The following is an 18,761-nucleotide window of genomic DNA, read 5'->3' on the forward strand; positions in this document are numbered from 1 at the left end:
TACTCGTGGTTCGTGGTATGCGTAATCCCTTCTCTTCTCTTGCCTAGTTAGTCGTATTCGCGTCGTCGTGCCTGTTGTCTCGGACGTTGGAAATTCAAGCAGAGGTTATCGCCGTGCGATGTTGTGATTTGTTCGTGGAGACAGTGTTTGGAAAACGTGTACAGAGATCGCGGTATCGTTGATAAAAGTGCTCCATCTGTAACCTACAACGTAAAAGATCTTTCGAAATGGGCGCCAACAGCGGCACGAGGGGCTACGCACTTTTCGCGGTATTACTTCTTCTCGTCGAAACTGGTAAGGTTAATGCACGTAACTAGACTACGTGAATATCGTCGTGGCGTCCTTTGGGCGGGGCATTTGTAATTTTTCGTTATTTTTTATCAAAACTTGCGATCGAATTTAAACGTGAAACGTAAATTTCGAGTAATATAGTCGCAAAACTTGAATTTACAGTGATCTAGCGATAGCGCCAATCGAGCCTGTCGATTTCTAAACTTGAAGTTATTAGTTTCTGGCGTGATATTGCCCTGTCCTATCGAATGAAATTATATGAACGTATGACGATAATGCAACAAGAAAAACCATTAATTCAAAGTCTACGACAGATCGCTAATGCAATAATCTAGGTCAATTATTGTTTTGTAGAAATCAAATGTTCTTCGCTATAACAAATCATATGTTCGGACGTTATCGTGTCTGTTTTGACAGGTTTCCTTCCGTTATTCATAATGAATCATTATTTTACAGGATTTTATCGTTATATTTTTTTCAGATAAATAGTCGAACAAAGTTGACAATAATTCTAGATAATCTTGATTTCGTTTTATTGTAATGGTTTCCTACCTTCAAATGCATGCAGCAGGGACATGAAATTTCGTTTTTAGGAAGTTTAAGCGCCGAACTGATTTTTAGTTACTTTTTGTTCGGGCCGCGTGGATCGTTTATTTCTGCATTCTTTTACTATTCGTTTGGTAATTTTCTGACGCGGTGTTTTCGTTTAGTTCACAGTCTACGATGCTATCAGTGCATCAGCACAAACAACTCGCATCCCTTCCAATGCAACGAATTTCTCACGAGCGACATCGATATCGAACCAGAACCTTGCGATGCTGTTTTCGGTGCACAGTATTGTGTGAAGCACACGGGTCGATTCGAGGGTAAAACAATATCGTCAGATCTGGTTACTGGTTATGGGTGGGGGAATCGGTTGTGGAAACTTAACACTTCACGTAGAAATTAACCCGAAGTCATCCTTTCGCATCGGCTAGTAGAAGCATGTAGGAGTAGTCAAAGTATAATGAGTCATCTCGATTCAAATTAATTTCTAGGCGCCTGATATGCTTCTATCATGCTTGCATATACGAATAACATCTAATATTGTGCACTTGAGGTTGTGGCGGGTTAATTCGTAACGACAAACGAGCTATTAACCCGACATTTAAACGAATCCTTGTGTAGCTATCATAAGCGATCTCTAACGATAAAGAAACTAGCGTATTACGCGCGTGCAATAACACGAAGCTGCTTTAACCGATGCCTTCTTGATCGATTAAGCCACGAGTCTGGATTGCTATCAATGCACGTCGCAAGAGGAATTGACCTGCGGAGACGACAAATTGGTTATAAATTCCTTGATACCAACGAACTGCAGTCATGTTTACAATGCACGTCATTGCATCAAATCGGTTGGACTATACGGAGGTTCTTATATTTGGAATTTAAGTGTTGTCGATGTCGAGTGTGCATCAAGTAGATGTTGCTCTTTATTTATGGGATGGCATAGTTACATCAAAGTTGCACGCACTGCTTTTTTAATCACACGATTGCATGTGTTCTAGCTTCAGAGAAGGGCAAAATTTTATTCGAATAATAATGAACAAAGTTGTTTATGTTTTACATTTTTCTGTGGATAAGAATTATGCCCATCTCTGACCAGCCCCTTATGCGTGGCAATTACGTTGAAATAACTCAAGAATAGAAGTGAAGAATAGAACATTTTTCCTGTGTATGTTACAATAGGTGGGATCGGTACAAAACGATTCTGTTCAGCGTTGGATCTGGGGAATTATTGCGATTACGTGAAACGGCAGGGAGACAAATTAACTTATCGAACCTGCATCTTTACCTGTACCGGCGATGGATGCAATCCAGCGGCTACTTCCGGACCAAGCATCGCGTGGATAATACCGATTGTATCATTAGTAGCTTACAAGTTACTCTACCAGAGGTAGACACTCGTTCGAACGAATTTCGTAAGCGCGATCACAAAGATAACTTTCGAATCTCGACACAATTAATCTGTAAAGTAACAATCCGTCCTTGATCCGTTAACGCGAATCAATGTCTATACTAATCCGTTATGTACTTCGAGGGAACAATTTATACTCGATTAACATTATCAAGTTCGAGTAACGCCATTGTGCCTTCTTTTCCACGAACCAGTAGCTCGTAAGGATCCGTGCAGAGTTCGATTATTCTGCATTATGAATTTATCGTTTTTCGCGTATCGTGCGATTGCATATACGCTTATATTTGTTAAAAACAATCGTACCTTGCGCGGACAAAATCTGATTTTATCACACGACGATGTACTTTCGAACTTAGAGTTTAACCGGTTAAGTTATTTATAAGTTTTGTAACGTCCACGTTTCTTGAACCGAATTACGATAAGTTACCTTTCTTATACAATCGTTAATCTCGCGGTACTTGTAAAGAATTATTTTTTACTATTTTTTTTTTTTTATAATATATTTTACCAGAGATTTATATCTATTACTTTTGTATAATTTTGTACAAAGTATGCACCTCTATGCGCGATAGTTTTCTTTTTATACTATAGAATATATGTATATGAAAGATATGGATAAGCTCCGGCTGCGATTTTTACGTGTGATTAATTAAATAAAAATTAAGAAAAACGTGTACCTTCTGTATGGACCATAAAACGAACACAAATGGGACTGAATGATTTGTTCTTTATTTACGAACGAGATCCCCGTTAGTCTCACATTTGTTCCTCTGCGTATAAATATAATATCATAGTCGATCAACTGCTGATAACAAATTATTTCACGACGATCTGTAAGGTACTTGCACGTTAACGCTCTTTGGTATATATATCCGTTTATATAGTGAACAGTTTATAGGATAGCATTCTTTGATACGGCGTTCACTCTCGTAAACAATTAAGCGAAATCTATCGTAAGCACGGAAAGCTTCACACGGTGCAAAACGTGTATCGCTTGCAAGCAGGGATTGGAAACTGTTGTAACATCAATTTCGGTTCTCGAAACAGCCACGAAGAACCGAAATAGCATTATAATTCTTTCCTACCCATCGTCTTTCATAATAATCTGAATTCAAAGATTGAACGATGAAATATTGTTGAATATCATCGGTAAAACTAACCCGTTTGGGTGTGTGGTCGCTTATAAGTGCTCTGTCGATCGGTGAACGCTATAGCGTTAACGTAAACGTTAGCACCGAAAAGGTTAATGATTTCTCTGTGCACTTATGGCTGTGTTAAGTGACTTTTAGGAAGATATTTCCGTTCAAGCTATAAACCACCAATTAAAAACAAATACACTGCTGACCAAAACGAATATGTAAAAATAATAAAAAATATTCTACAGTCGAGAAATTAACACTAGCAACCACTAACAATTTATATCGTAATTAGTTTAAAAAGGCTAGTATTTGTTGTAAAACTTTTTTTTATAATTTTTAGAGAGCAATAATTTTGACCAGCAGCGTTCGATAAATCGTATTTAACATTTTCGTTTGACAATGATGAATTTGAAGCACGCGTCGCGCGTATAAGTTGCGACAATTGTTTACTCAAGTTGTTATATTTATCTGATCGAAGTTACAGCTAAATATATCGTATGAAACATATATGTATATATTATAAACAGTGTATAAACCATTACTTAATTTGATCACTATTAAGCGGTAATAGAATTTCACGTGACTAACAATCTCTCGTTTGTTGGTCCTAGACGATATATAATTTGACACACACGAATCGGCGTTTATTTTATAATGTAAATAGAATCGAATCGAATGCTGTTTTGTCCTCTTCTTTAGCAATTCGTTTGTTCTTTTAATTGTTCCTTGTACGCGGATCTGTATACCTATCCGTGTTCTCAATTATAGGATTTACACTGTGCGCGTATTGCACTCTACACTCTATCGTATAAAAGATGTCAAGCTAATGTTTCAAACTAATCGTAGTGTACAATAAATACAGGGTGTTTAATCGCCCTTGGGAAAAATTTTAATGGTGGATTCTTGAGGCCAAACTATGACGAAAATCAGGAATACTAATTTGTTGATTGATGGTTTGTTAAAAAGTTATTAACGTTTATAGTTGCGCCTGTAGATAGGAAACCTGCGCGCGATAGTGGTTCTCACTCAGCATGAAAAACTATACTTTGTGACGTATCGACAGCTTTACAACTTTGTGAGTGAGAACCACTAGCTATTGTCGTTCTACAGGCTGAACTTTAAACGTTAATAACTTTTTAACGAAGCCTCGATCAACAAATTGGTATTTTTGATTTTCGTCTTATTTTGTCTTCTAGAATCACCCATTAAAATTTTTTCCAGGGGTAGTCGAACACCCTGTATATCATCACCGCCACATGTTTGCGAGAAATAAACATTCGATCGCCACTCGCATAATGGCAGTGATCGTGACAGTGATTAATACGCTCGACGTTCAGACAGCTTAATGTTAACAAGACGAATACCATTTTCTGTCTTACACACTAATACAGGACACGATCTAGTTTAAAATTAAATATCGGATAAATTAATGTACATCCATCAACGAAATTTATAATATTATTGACTATTCAAATTTAAATTAATCGCAAACTCGTGTAAAAGTAGATCGAAGTAATAAATAGAATTACAAATATCGTAAATCAATGAACGAATTTTCGGAAATCGATCGAAATAAACGTTACGTAAATGCATCGACTTTAGCGATTATCGTCTTCGAAATATCTTATTGTACGCGAGTCTTTAATCGTTAATCCTTATATCTTGTGCTTCCTTCGTATCTCTAAGCGACGATTATTGCATCTTAATATCCCCTTCGCAGCTTCTAAACATCTGCATTTATCTATCACTCTGTATACGACGATTCTATATAGAACGAATCGCATACGACACAAACACGCGTATGCATCAGACAGGTGCAATTATTCGTGTAACGAACATTTAATACTTCGTCCAAGTTTTACGTCTTTATACCAGGCTGAGTAATGGTTGTTTTCAGACACAATTTTATGCGAAGGAAAGGAAAAACTATAGTGACTGTACCAACACGTGTGTCAACCATTGTTCCGAGAAGAATCGCACGAACAACGCAGCAGCGAAACGTACCAACATTGTTGACGAAGAAGAATCGCGGAGAAGTGCTAACATCTTTCTATAATAGACAAAACATCGTCTGTACAGTGAAGGCAATAGTGTACATCACAATTATTTGTTTTTTCTTTTTCAGCTTCTCTACGCGGAACAGTTTCGAACGGTTCCGAAGGATGTCGACTAAATTACTGTTGCTCCATTGCTGCGCTCTTAAAACGGTACAATATCATATAAAGGTAGTAAATAGAACGAAGTAGATACGAACTAGACACGCTAAAAAAATATACATTGTTTGTCCCAAAAGCGCGCGAACTTTGTTTTATAGAAGTATATGTATATTTCTCGTATAAGGTACTAGCGGCGTCGTTTGTTAGTACGGGTTGATATTCCTTTCAACGAAGCTTCGCTCACGCTTCGTTTTGATTTAGGTACGAAACAAAAAGCTAAGCCATCAACGTTTTATATTTTAAGTAGCGTCGTAGCGCTCAGCCTTTCTAGTATATGTATAGCTACAAGCCCACAAAAGGCTTCGTGTACAAGAATAAAGTTTGTTCGACGAATTTCGTTTCGTTTATGAAGGCTTGTTATGGGGCTATCGTGTCTCAAAGACCTACGAGGGATATTTTAAGGGCTTCCATAAACGTAAATCCGAGTTCGACGACATTTGGGACAGACCGTGTACGTGTATTAAGAATTCTTTCGTGTATAAAGTTCGAGCTCAGTTAATTTGCACGTTTAAATGCGACCACGGGAATTCGTACGCACCATTTTCTCGCGCAACGTTTTCGAAAGCTTAGGCGTCTCATTGTTTGTGATGGTGCACATGTATGCGTTACTTATTCGTTAAGTACCATATCACTTGTACGACTAGCAGCAGCGAAGCTGTATACATGAATCGTTTTCGAAGCGAGCGTTAAGGATTCCGATTAATCTTTACTGACGCTGAAGCTTGCGAACCTGCTCCTCCAGCTCTTTCACGCGTAATTGGCTGTTGGCGAGCTGTCGTCGCACCAGTCTTAATTCGTCCGTTTGACGAGCGTACGCCAATCTCAGTTCAGCCTCGTTGTTGGAAATGTCCACGGTCTCCAAGACTTCGTTATCGTTCAGCGGCGCAATGATGATGTTCTTCTGCGCACACAACCATACGACAAGTCAATAAATAATCGTTTCGCATTACATCTGTACGCAGAGAGAAAATAGTTTCAAGTGCGCGTTGGTCTTTGCATTTTGCCGCTCGCTCGAACGTAGTAAAAGGGGTAGAAAGGGAAAATTCAAAACTTTGTTAGTCTTCGTTCCTTTTGCATAAAATTTTGTTCAACACGTTTGCGATATTTTTCTGATTAAAATGAGACCAAACACGAGATAATTTTATTTACGTATTGTTATGTTCTCATCCACAGGTTATCGTGAGACCTTATTTTTGTAATTTTTTTAGTAGCGGTTGTAAAGCATAAGTTGCAAGTTTATTACACAAAAATTTAGTAGCAAGTTCGCTGGTAAAAATTAACCGTTTGTTAAAATTTTTCAGAGTTAATTAGGCGCCGTTTTTAAACGAGTCGTTCGTTGTTAATGCTGTGATTGACACGGCAGACATTCCCTATCGCGGACGAGCGATAAAACTAGAACCGTGAAAGCCTCAAAGTGTTGCTGGTTCTACCTGTAACACAGCACTCCCGAACTTCTGCTGCAGCTGCTGGAACTTGGTGCTCTGGTTGCTGGACGTTTTCTGGCTCTTCTCGGACATGTTGTGGAACTCGATCGGCCTGTAGTCCGGCACAGTTTCCGAGGACAGGAACGCGAATTTTTTCTCGTTGTTCAGGTCGGTCGCTTGAGGAAGCTGCGGCGGCTTGTACACGTGCGGTTTGTGCGTGGTAATGCTGCCCCCTGTTGACATTTCAGATAACGCGTGCATTCGGGGGAAAGGAGCGAACGATTAGGCGAAAAGTTCAACGGTCGTACCGGTTTTCAGGGAGATTAAAATCGGCGGGCTGTTCATGCCGCTGATCCAGTCCCTGGCTGACAGACTGGGGCACGTGCCGATGGTGTCCGGATACAAGTCCTCTTGGAATTGGTCGCTCTGGAAAGTGAAAGTCTTCAATTAGCCGTGACGAATATCTCAAATGAAAGCCAGTCTCTGGTATAGAACGTCTCCGTTATTTTTGATAATCGAACCTGTTACACGAGACTTTCCTGTTAACTGAAAAGTAACAACACCCACCTTTCGCGGGACTATCATCGATATCGGCTCGCACATGCCACGAGTCGCGTGCAATTTGTAAAATCTGAACACCTCGCACGTGGAGGTGGTGATGCCCCTCTTTGGCATCACGCCCATTCCTCTCTGCGGATTACCGGAAATGAACTGACTGAGGTAGTGCATCCAAGGCGCCTCGTTCACAACCTCGTAATATCGAATATTGCCGTCGCCCTGGAGCAAGAAATACGGAATAAAATACGAGAACTGTATACAATGTGGCAATGATCGAAGGAGGAAATCACAAATGATTCAGACAAGATGACGTAAATCTTTGACGTGGACGTCTACCTTTCCCGCGAGGTACACCATGTTGGTGTCGTTATCGTAATACGGAAACACGACTCCGCTGGAGGAGTCGATGGTCTCGCACGTCAATGGGGCCGACAAGTCGTGCTGGCTCCAAATGGCGTACTGTCTGTCGGAGTGTCGGCTGAAACCCGTCGTGAGGAGACGTCCGGAGGCACCAAGGAAAACTACTTTGCAAGCTTTGGTCCCAGCGTGACAGACCCCTTCCTGAATAACAACCAATCGTTAAAATTAAGTAAATGCACGAATTCAACGGGCAAAGTCGTTGCAAAGATAATCCAATGGATGCGTACAGAGACGACGATGCCGGATCTTGGTTCGAAGACTCTCAGTTTCTTATCCTTGCAGGTTGTAGCCAGCAAGCTGCCGTCACGGTTCAAAGATATGCTGTAGATCACATCGGGATGTCTGTCGATCACACTGACGGCTTCCCCCCTGTTTATATCCCACACGATAACCAGGTGATCGAAGCCAGCGCTGAAGAGCACGTTCTCGGCGACCGGGTGCCATTCTATGCACCCGACTCGTCGCTTGTGACCTCGCAACTCCACCAACCAGTTCGTTAAATTTCGAGCCAATCCACCGTTCGGGATATGCCATAGTTTTATCTAGAATAGAAGCCAACGGTGAGAGGAAACAATGAAAAGTCGAACGCTATTAAAACCTTTACCCGGAACAGTGAATGTCGACCGATTATCTTTTCAAGAGAAACTTAACAGAAAAAGACTATCGATTTTTTCCTGCGTCCGCACGATCGAACCGTAAAGTCTAGTTATTTTGAGCAGTATACACGTGATCGTACAGTGCAATCGTCGGAACAGGAGGCGATGACGTTGTCGTTGAAAGGATTCCATTTGATGTCCAACACCGGGCCAGTGTGCCCGGTCACTCTGCTCGCATTAAAGTCCAATCGGCCAGTCTGAAACCAGATACGCGTCGAGTGTCATCGATGTTTGCAGAGAACTTAACGCCCATGCAAATATCAAAGCGCATTCTTATCGCTGCGCGTTTCGACGGTTTCTAATGCACGATCGCTTTCAATAACACGCGATAGCGCGCCTATTTATGTCCTCGTATAATTCGATACCAGGTTCACGATAAACTGGCGAACGTTGATAAGCTATCGTAAGGCCGGATTCAATGAGGCCCTGAATCGGGGAACGATTCGAGGCCCTCTTGATAACAAAAGCAGGGAATATCTTTTTCAATAAGGCTAAAGCTTTCTAAAAATTAGCAATTTTGGATCATGAATGAACTAAAGAAATATTTTTTGTACATTTCAGATAACCATGAACAGAGTGAGATTGCCCATCGCAAAGTACGTTTCTTTTTCAAGAGCTCCCGTCTACTGTTTCAGATAAAGGAACAGCTGTAAAAGGTTTCATTTTAAAGCCATTTTCCACCATTGTTTGAGAAAAGAAATAATTAACTCCTAACGTTCGTGGTCCAAAATGGCTGTCGCTACCAACGCGGGTGCTATCGAGCGACGTAATTCGCGCGCGCGTGTGCGAACACGCGTAAGAATAGCAGAATCGATAATTCGATAGTCCAGATAACTCACGTGATTGAGCAGCAACACCAGAAACGCCCCGCCGCCGGCGACCTCCGTCACTACCGCCAGGAACTTTGGATTCACGGCGCAGAACTGCGAATCGTGGGGGTTCTTGGTGATATTGATGTTGTCGTAGCATTTCTCCCTCTTGGCTGGCACGCCGTAAACGTGCCGAAACTTGCTGCTCCGGACGCCCCGGAACCACGACTGAAATCGTGCAAATTATCACGATTATCCACGACGATCGATCGACCATTTCACCCTTGATGGACGTTACGTTTATTGTACCGTGGCTGAAGCGACCTTTAACGGGACAGACCTTCCCACTCTTTTCACCTAGAAACTATTTTCTCCTTTGACGATAGATTTACGGAGCCCATAAAATTAACTTTAGATTCCATACTTGAAAGGCACAGAACTCGATGCAAAAGTGTGAACCTGTATCCCAATTAACGCAATTAACGTCCGTAAATCTAACGTTAAAGGGGCACAAAGGGATCGTTGGTCCAAAGCGATTGTGTAGCGTTAACTTGGCTGACTGCGTGCGATTATCGGGGGAAGGGTAGACAGCGCGACGAGCGAAAAATATTAATGGGTTACAGAGAGACTCTCTCCGGTTCAGAAACCGTGAAGAAGAAAGTCTCGTGGAAACCACCGAAAGTACGGCGTTTTATACAGTCGATACGTGTTATCAAATTTTCGCGATTGTCGGCGTTGCGGAGCGCGACTCTACGTTGGCGACTATGATTTCTCGTAGCGAAAACGCGAGGCGTATCGGAGTTCGACTACCGTCTGCGCGGAAAGGTGTATAATCAACGACGATGTGAAATCTTTCGAGTTAGTCGCGCGTGATGCATATATTTGTCGGCGAGCGCAGCGTAGCGCGGCGAGACAGATCAAATTATACGACTTTTTCTCGCAATAACGACTAAGAAAAAAACAGAAAAATGAGCGTCGTTCCGGTGCCTAGTGTTTGTGGAATTATGACCGTAATCTCGTCCAGCTCGCCAACGAGCGTGGTCGATCCTTTAGTTCCCACCGCGTTCGTACGCGGTTACGTACGTACAATTATTGGATAAAAATCGTGGGGGCGTTTCGTTGATTCGTCCGTAGATACCACGAGTTAAACGTGTAAACATGAATTCAATGTGTACGATTTTTTTTTCTCGTGAAATTTGAATAATTTAAAAACGAAAGGGTTAATGGTACGTAGGTGCCTACTCTGCGTTACTTTCCATAGTTTCTACGGGCACGTAATTATAATTGTTGGTAAGCGATTCTTTCACGGTCGACGAAAATTGGCAGTGAACCGTTAGCAAAGTGCTGTTAAGAGAATCTATTAGATCGGATGAACGTAGGAGATATGTACATACGTTGGAAGCACAGTCGAGATCACAGCTGTGACGAGCAAAATGCGATTTTTATTTACGCTTAATTCCCATGCGATTGTTCCCTTTCATAAATTACCGCGTGACTATACCGTGGATGTGTTGAAACTCGTTACTGATTTTAAGAGTAAAATGAGCAAAAAGATTGATTTAATTACCGCAGTAAAAGCAAGTAATGCGTGGCTACTGAGGAACAGCTACGTACATGTTTCACTTCCTTAGGTGGAAAAGAATCCAATTTTTTTTGTTATTTTAATCATTTTAATCAGCCAATTTATTTGTATGATTTCGACTGTATTTCCGACGTGTCTGCTACGCCGATCTGATCTAATGGATTCTCTTAACAGCACTTTTCTAACGGTTCACTGCCAATTTCTGTCGACCGTGAAAGAATGAAAAGTGACGTACCGTTAAATCTTTCATTCATTATGAAATTATTAATATTTCACTAAAATAGTAGAATGATTTAATTTGCAAAAGTCCTAACGATCGAACTTGTCAAGCTAGCCCGAACGATTCCGTGTGTTACCGCATGATTATGATGTCAGTCGTAGCAAGAAATCGTCTAAACAGAAATCCGAGATCAGAGAACGATCGACTGTATCGCACGATCATCGCTATAATTGGAAATCGTTCTTCGTCGTAGTTGCGTTCTTCGCGAAGACTTCGTCGATCGATACCAAAGCCTGATCAAATAATTCAACCGAATCGATCGTCTTTAATAATCGTCGCGCGGCAGGCAAAGAGCAATTAGGGTCACGGGTATATGGTAATATTAAACGAGTCTCTCGACAACGTCCACGCCGCGTATCTTGTTTAATTTTTTTTTTTTGCGAATCCTGAAACGTGTAATTATTTTAAAGATTATACAATTCAGCGTTACCGCGGACCAACTATGATACAAAAGTCAACACAGCGCTTAGATAACTATTCATATCGTCATGCAAACGCAAATTAATCGAAAATGGATAGGAAATGTGTGCGTCGCTCGTGCATCGTGCGGAGAGTTTCGGGGTGGAAAAATTGTAAATTCGTCGTGCCATTTCTTCGACGCCTTTCTCTCGGTACGGTTCGAGTAGACTACGGTACACGACGTAGACGAGGTGCATAGTTCATTCGACTTTGACGACAACCGTGAAAATTACACGAATCTCGAGTAAATCGGTCAAGTGTCAGTCTCTTCGGACCACTTGTACGTTTCAATGCACGTGAACTCCTTGCGTTGGCAAACGGATACACTTTCTTTACGTTGTTTTTCGCCGTATAATTGGCTGTATTGTGTGCAATTTGTTATTCGAAATAATAGCGACGAACGAATATGATTTTCATTGTAAAACATGACGCGTTTCGCAATAAGAATATTGGTTTTATCAGTCGGCTGATAGCTGCAGGATAGTCGTGACAAATGCTCAATGAGTGACCAAAGATAGCGGAAGACGGTATCGAGATAAGCCCACAATATTGCACGTTCGTCACTGTTTACGTCTTACAAACATAAGTAATAAAGGCAACACGTCAATTTCTTCGTAAAGGACACTACGGGAGAGCCTCTTGATCGCGCGTCGGCCATTAGCTTGTAAATAGCGCAAATAAAAAAAGAAAAAGAAAAAAGGTTCTGCCTTACTTTCCAAATTACAGCGAGTTAAAGAAAGTGGTCGACGCGCCATTAAACGCATGCCCGTCGTTTCGACGTAAATATACGTTCCAGCATTTTATCGTTCCCGATAAACGTAGTAGTCTGTAATCAGTCGTCGGATGTTTAATATGTAGCTTCATCGACGTTGAGGAAATTGCAACATTAGATACATTATATATAATTCCATTTAAAAAAGAAAAAAACAGAATTGACTTCGCTTAGGAAAAGCATATGTATTATACGAACCGTACATTTGACGTCGAAGACATTCGAGTGGGTCAGCCTGTACGAATTTATAAAAAAAGGGTTCTAGGGATTTAAAATAGCGTGTGCGTGTAGTCGATAATGCGAACACTTGTCCGACTGGTCCAAAAGTCACGATACACCGAAAGCACTCACCTGTTTATCGTTGGTCATGTCTGATACCGATCGTACTCGGACGAGGCAGCCGGTACACGTCGAAGGGTGAGAGACGGTGATCGCCAGTGCGCAACAGGAACGTGTGGTAACCGAACAAGCCAGGACCCATGCATGTGTAAGAGAGGGAAGTGTACTATCTCGAGATTCGATCCATTCGTGGCAGACGCGCCGCTCAAGCTTCCCGGTTTACTGAAAGAAACAAAAGGGAACACGAGGGCCCGGGCTAGATTACGAGATCGGGTCGAATCGACCGCGAATCGTTTTTTTCTCTCGTTCGCGAAAGTGAAAAATCGCCGCCCCAAACATCGTACGTTTCGAAGCGTGTCGAAAAGTTGCAGAAGCGATTTTCAACGCGCAGGTGGTCGAATCGAAGGGAAAGCTTCTCGAGGCCAGAAGAACCGATGATCTATAGTACGGTTATTAGCTAACGGGACTCGGATGGGTCCGCCACCTGTCGAACGAATACAATAGGGTAGCGCGGTACCTGAATCCGAAACTTCGAAATCTTAAAGGTCTCGTGATAGATCGGGGTAGAAGGAAAATTAAATAGAGTCTAAATTACATTGTCGCGTATATAAAGGTAAATAATAATTTTGCCGCGGACCCCGGTTTAAGAACCACTGCTCTAGGGTTAACATTGTGCACTCGGGTACTCGCACACCCCTGGAAACAAGGATCCAGCGATGTGTAAATGCGGAAGAGTGGCGCGTTGAAAGGGTCGATCGTCAAATCAGAATTCTTTTTCAAACCAAAGCATTGTACCGTGTGTCGTTCCTATTATTTAGCCCCTAACTAAGCGCGCCGCGGTCTGCCGACCTTCCAATTTGTTCTCCATTTTTGTTTTTCTGCTTACCTAACGCGTACTTAAAAATTATTATATTTCGTCTTCGACTATTCGACCACCCGATGCACGATCAAACGGTTAATAACTCTACCTATCGCCAGCGCTGGTCTTTTCTTTAAAACGAGTATTCCATCCACGTGACAGGCAATTGTTTCGTTGTAAGAATGATTTTTTTTCGCATTGTACGCGCGCTTACGTCACGCATCGAAATCAGTTTCATCCGCGGCCGAGTAAGGGGGAAGGATGAGTTGAGGAATGTCGACAAGGACGTCTCTGTGTTCCCCGATGGAACTAATGCTCTTCTGTTAACTTTACACGCGTACACCTTGGGCCTCGATCACGAGAGGAAGGCGTTCGACACAGTTATCGCGCGATTAGTCCATCGCGAGTTTCAAGTAGGTTCGATAAACGGTGTCGAGTTGATCGATGTTACTGTCTCGTTATCACGAGGCTCGCGATTTTCACGACATTGATTCCTACCGTCCGATTACTATCGAATATTTTGCGATAAAGAAAGGGAATAATATGTAGAGAGTACGTGAAAAGAGTGACCATTGCAGAAGTCCGACTCTGTTGGACACGTAATTTCTTCCGCCCGCATGTTTCCGCGTTAATCGCGTTTAGAAAAGAATCCGGGCCGCTGAACCTGCACGTGTGCACGTAGACGGTGAATATTTCATAAAGAGCACGAAAGAACTTATCGCGTGACGCGTTCGGTTGTTTTTGTACTATTCCTGCACGTATTTTTATTCGTGGAATACTGTTTCGACTTCGTTTGTTATTCCCGAACCGAGAATCCAAATTAATTTCGGCGGAACATGGGGTTTTTTTCTCACTGTTGCAACGAGTCTTTCATAGCGCACGTATGAATTCGATATCATGATACAGACGTGGCGAAATTAATACGATCGCAATATTTTGTTTATTGAATTTTAATAATAAATACCTCACGTATTAATATAATAACAGAAAAGCATCCAGCGGTGGAAAGAGATTACGAAACAGAATATTATAGTTAATTCTTAATTGGAATAAGTTGTAATTACGATTCCAATTAAGAACTACATACTCGTTATATTCTGTTTTTTAATCTCTTTCCATATCTAGTTGCTCTTCAGTTATTAACTCGGTAGAAGAGGCATTATTCTTTGGCAAATATTGTTCCCTTTTATTGCACGGTCGAAACTGTTAATAATTATTATTACCAAGTTTTGCTGACTTTATTTCGTAGGCTGGATAAGCATAATGTAAGAATCGAATTTATTATTCTGTTGGCCAGACTTTGTGTACCTCTGACCTAGATCCACATCTCGTATGTTGCGACAACAAAGTGATTTTAATACGATCGTTTCCAAGCTTACAATTTGCTTTGAAATTATATGCGTAAATCGCAAGGAACATTGTTTTCGGTTGAGAAAAATGTAAATGTACTCCCACGCCTTGGGAACAGTCCTGACACATATCTCACGGTAAATTTGTGGGCGATTGTCAAGGCGAAATCGGCGAAAATAACTATGAGGACGGAAGAGGAACTCGAATTAAAATATTCCTAACCCGATAAAATGTTTAATTGCGACCGAAAATTAAGGGCATGCATACAAATATTAACTGGAACCGTGTAACGCGTGTTTACAAAGTACAATTTTCCTTGTTCGATCGCATTAATCTCACCACGTGTGTGTACTTATATGATCATAGTTTTGCGCAAGGGTTGATTACCATCAAGTGTGTTTACTGTTCTTAACGTTGCAACGAACCTTCAATCAACCATCTATCGTTTTTCTGAAGGCTATCACTCAACGCCTTTTGCAATTAATAACTCGTAGCTTTTTCGTAACTATACATATCTGTAATTACAACAAAACTCTTGAAAGTAACTTATTTTATCGTCCAATAAACGAGAACCTGTCTCAATATCATAAATACCTGTTTACTTACTAGAGGCAAGTAATCTTGGTATATCTGCGTCTTGTCCAAGTTCGAGCTACGTACAGAGGTGGACAAAATTCTTATCTAGACAAAAATGTCGAATAACAAATTCAGAATAAACTATTTATCCGTCACTTTCATTATCAAACGCTTTCGAATGCTCGAAATAAATAGATATACGTGGTATTTGTTATCTATTGCCCATCTCTGACTACGTACAGCGAAGAACGAGTCGCGAGTCGGCCTCGTGGGAGCGCAAAGAAGAGTCCTTCCGCGTCACAATGGAACTTGTTCAGTAACGCGTGCGATAATTCGTACAAATGTGGCGAACGACAGTTCCTCCGAGTCTGCACGATCCAAGCTCGTATAAAATCTATAATAGTCGGTGGATCGGACGGTGGTCACGCGATGGAGTTTCACCGAGACACCTTTGCGCGTACAAGTACCATGCAAGTGCGATCCGATCACGGAGTTCCAGCCGCGCGCGTTAGATCGCGAAAGTCGCCGAGCTAGCACTGACTTCTCGCTACGGCTTTATAGTCGGGTCCGCTGCCAGCCGAGTATCACGTGGCACACGCTAGTCCGTGCGTGTTTGATACACAAGCGTGACGTTTTATACAAACGCATGTGTTGTCACTGGCGTAATTTACGTACCTACTTCTGGGGAGAGACTTCTGCGAGCGCGAGACGATCGCGGCTCGGGACACACGAGAGCAGCCCAGAATCGCGAGTCCGGTGCATTTATCTAGTCTAACGATCTATGCGTTTACACATGCAATTAGCGTACAGATGCATCGGTGACGAGAGGAAAAATTACTTTTCGATCTGATACGCGGTGATTGTTAATAGAGTGAAATTGAAATCCTGGAAAGGATGAAAGTTTGGATTAGTGGAACAGTTCATTAACAAGCACTTTGGAGAACAGATTGTAACTCGTGTTTATTTATTTACCATAAATATTATAAATTGAAATTAAATACCTCTTACGTTCGAAGAGAAACGATTCGATTCGATGGTCAAGTCAAATTTCGAGAATCTCGTTCGATTCGATATCCGATTGAAACTTTCGATTATCGAGTACTCCATTTAATTCGTGTGTTTCGCTCGTATTGCGAGCATTGCATGACTCGACGAATGATTTCATTATTTTTGTACTCTACTTTTTCAATGGTAATCAGTGAAACATTATTCCTTGAAGTTTCTATTCTATGTAATCTCTAAAGTTTGGAGTACAGGGGATTAATGGTTTTCTTGTTATAAATGCACGTAGAATCACGGTTATAAAAGACTCTTTTGTCTTTCAATTATCTCGTTGAATTAAGTTTATCGATTATTATAAAACTAACGAATACTTCCTTAAAAAAGTGGAACTAACCGCTGTCCCCCATCGTAAGCGTCAATCAATACCAATTTCCTTAAATCAAGCCGACGATAAAGTAGAACGCTTTAAATACTCCTTGATCCACAAACAATGACTAACGACATACCTTAATAGTTACGTGCAACCGGCACACGATACAATGCCGGTTAATAATTTTAACCGAAATAAAATAACAGTCTACACTTGCAATGAATAAGCAACATACCTTTTATTTTCAACGCCACAAACAGGTGACACACACTACTTCGCGAATCAAGCTACCAAGCACACAAACTCCCATCAAACGTAACGCATGGGTCTAAAAAAGATAGAGGCAAGAAAGGAAAAGAAAAAACGATCGTCTGGTGCGAAGCGAAGGGAGAAAATTGCTCGGTGAATGAAATCTTACTTTTCCGCTGGGCTTGTAGCACTCACTGACGTCTACAAATGCCTCCATCGAGCGTTTCATTTCCCAATTCGCGATGTTATGTCTCATAGAAGCTTTTTGATCGTTCCGAAATTGTCCGCACCTTTGGCCCCGTTGCGTTCGACTTAAGTTGCCTCCGGTTGCTCGTTCTTCTTATTTGCCGAATCGTTCATCGATGATATCCAAAGTATTTAGTCTCTTTAAACCCTTCGCGCACCTAACGTCAAAACGAGAACGTTTCGCGAGCGATGATAGCCACGTGCGAACGCCAACCGTCCACCGATTTCGTAACCCACTCACTGAACCCGCTCGCACATGTACACAACGTATCGATTCGACGACGTGCGCGCAACATGTAAACACGGTGAGCACGCCGCCCCGAATAGTGTGCCTCCGCTCGTAATGCCGCCACAAATCGAACGATTATCGCGCGCTTCCGTTTAACCGGATTCGCTTTAAACCCGCGTAAATCGCATTCACTCGCGCGTACAAGAACCGACGGGTGCACGCTCTATCCGCCGAGTAACAAACTCATTCGCTCGCGAGCAGAAAGCGGGACTTTTTCGTTCGCCAACTGCGCGTCGCGTATCGGTCTACTCCTCCCCAGTTTCGCGTGAAGGGGGATGAGCACGAAGTACAGGGTAGCCAAAAACTCGAGGTCTGCAATTGCGTTTTCACGTACAGAGATGACCAACGTTCTAAATAACCAGTAAAAATTTCATTATACTTATTATACGTATTTGGGGAATACCCTCTTGCCAAGACGGCCCTGCCAGTCACATGATTTTCTTTCGATCTACTTTATCGTTTCATGAAACACACTATAGCAATGTTGTCTACGAATGGAGTCTCTTACTCAGCTTTTCCTCGTTCTAAGCAAGGCCGTGACAAGGCAGAAACAAAAAGGATACATGCCCCTGGACACCGACAAACACCCTTCAAATTAAACAACTTAAATCAATTACTTTAACATTTTATTTTATAACCACGTAAGTTCTAATGTCTGGTGTCTGCTTGAGAGTTGGTATCGATAATGAAAGCTCTTTTGCATGAACAAGTGAATAGGCCTTAATACTGAAAGTTGTCTTAACACTCGTAAGATTTGCTCTACGTAATAACGTATGACCCGATCAATGGAATTTTTAAGGGTTTAAAATATAGTGTATGGAAAATGAATTCGTTTTGTAGAGAAAAAAGAGAATGGCGTGACGAAACTGCATTAAAGTTTGCGGTCAACGTACTGTATGCAATCGATTTAATCTGATG

The 18,761-nt window shown here is 41.6% G+C and overlaps 2 protein-coding genes across 13 annotated transcripts; one reads left to right on the plus strand and one right to left on the minus strand.

Annotated features, from left to right (window-relative positions):
• Positions 1–65: 65 nt before the first annotated feature.
• Positions 66–4,514, plus strand: LOC122402089 (U-scoloptoxin(05)-Sm1a). 2 transcript variants are annotated; one of them, XM_043404656.1, is made up of 4 exons: positions 66–294; positions 1,002–1,157; positions 1,555–1,701; positions 2,020–4,514. In XM_043404656.1, exons 1-4 carry the CDS (start codon positions 228–230, stop codon positions 2,229–2,231), a joined length of 582 nt encoding a protein of 193 aa, XP_043260591.1. In that variant the 5' UTR covers positions 66–227; the 3' UTR covers positions 2,232–4,514. The 2 variants fall into 2 exon arrangements, with proteins under 2 accessions (XP_043260591.1, XP_043260677.1); XM_043404742.1 differs by lacking the exon at positions 1,555–1,701.
• On the minus strand, positions 4,514–17,862 carry LOC122401507 (coronin-2B-like). Of its 11 annotated transcripts, none has more exons than XM_043404304.1 (12): positions 16,689–16,799; positions 15,928–16,572; positions 15,718–15,792; positions 12,915–13,124; positions 9,501–9,698; positions 8,742–8,858; positions 8,233–8,547; positions 7,922–8,146; positions 7,595–7,804; positions 7,336–7,453; positions 7,034–7,260; positions 4,514–6,504 (listed from the first exon to the last, which is right to left on the minus strand). In XM_043404304.1, exons 4-12 carry the CDS (start codon positions 12,930–12,932, stop codon positions 6,310–6,312), a joined length of 1,623 nt encoding a protein of 540 aa, XP_043260239.1. In that variant the 5' UTR covers positions 12,933–13,124; positions 15,718–15,792; positions 15,928–16,572; positions 16,689–16,799; the 3' UTR covers positions 4,514–6,309. The 11 variants fall into 11 exon arrangements, with proteins under 11 accessions (XP_043260239.1, XP_043259819.1, XP_043259905.1 ...); XM_043403884.1 differs by having other exon boundaries at positions 12,915–15,626; XM_043403970.1 differs by adding an exon at positions 15,537–15,626 and having other exon boundaries at positions 15,718–16,572.
• Between the last annotated feature and the right edge of the window lie 899 nt (positions 17,863–18,761).

Source organism: Colletes gigas, unplaced genomic scaffold, assembly GCF_013123115.1.
Source record: "Colletes gigas isolate AHSC1104 unplaced genomic scaffold, ASM1312311v1 Colletes_gigas_Sc00001, whole genome shotgun sequence".
Lineage (NCBI taxonomy): Eukaryota > Metazoa > Arthropoda > Insecta > Hymenoptera > Colletidae > Colletes > Colletes gigas.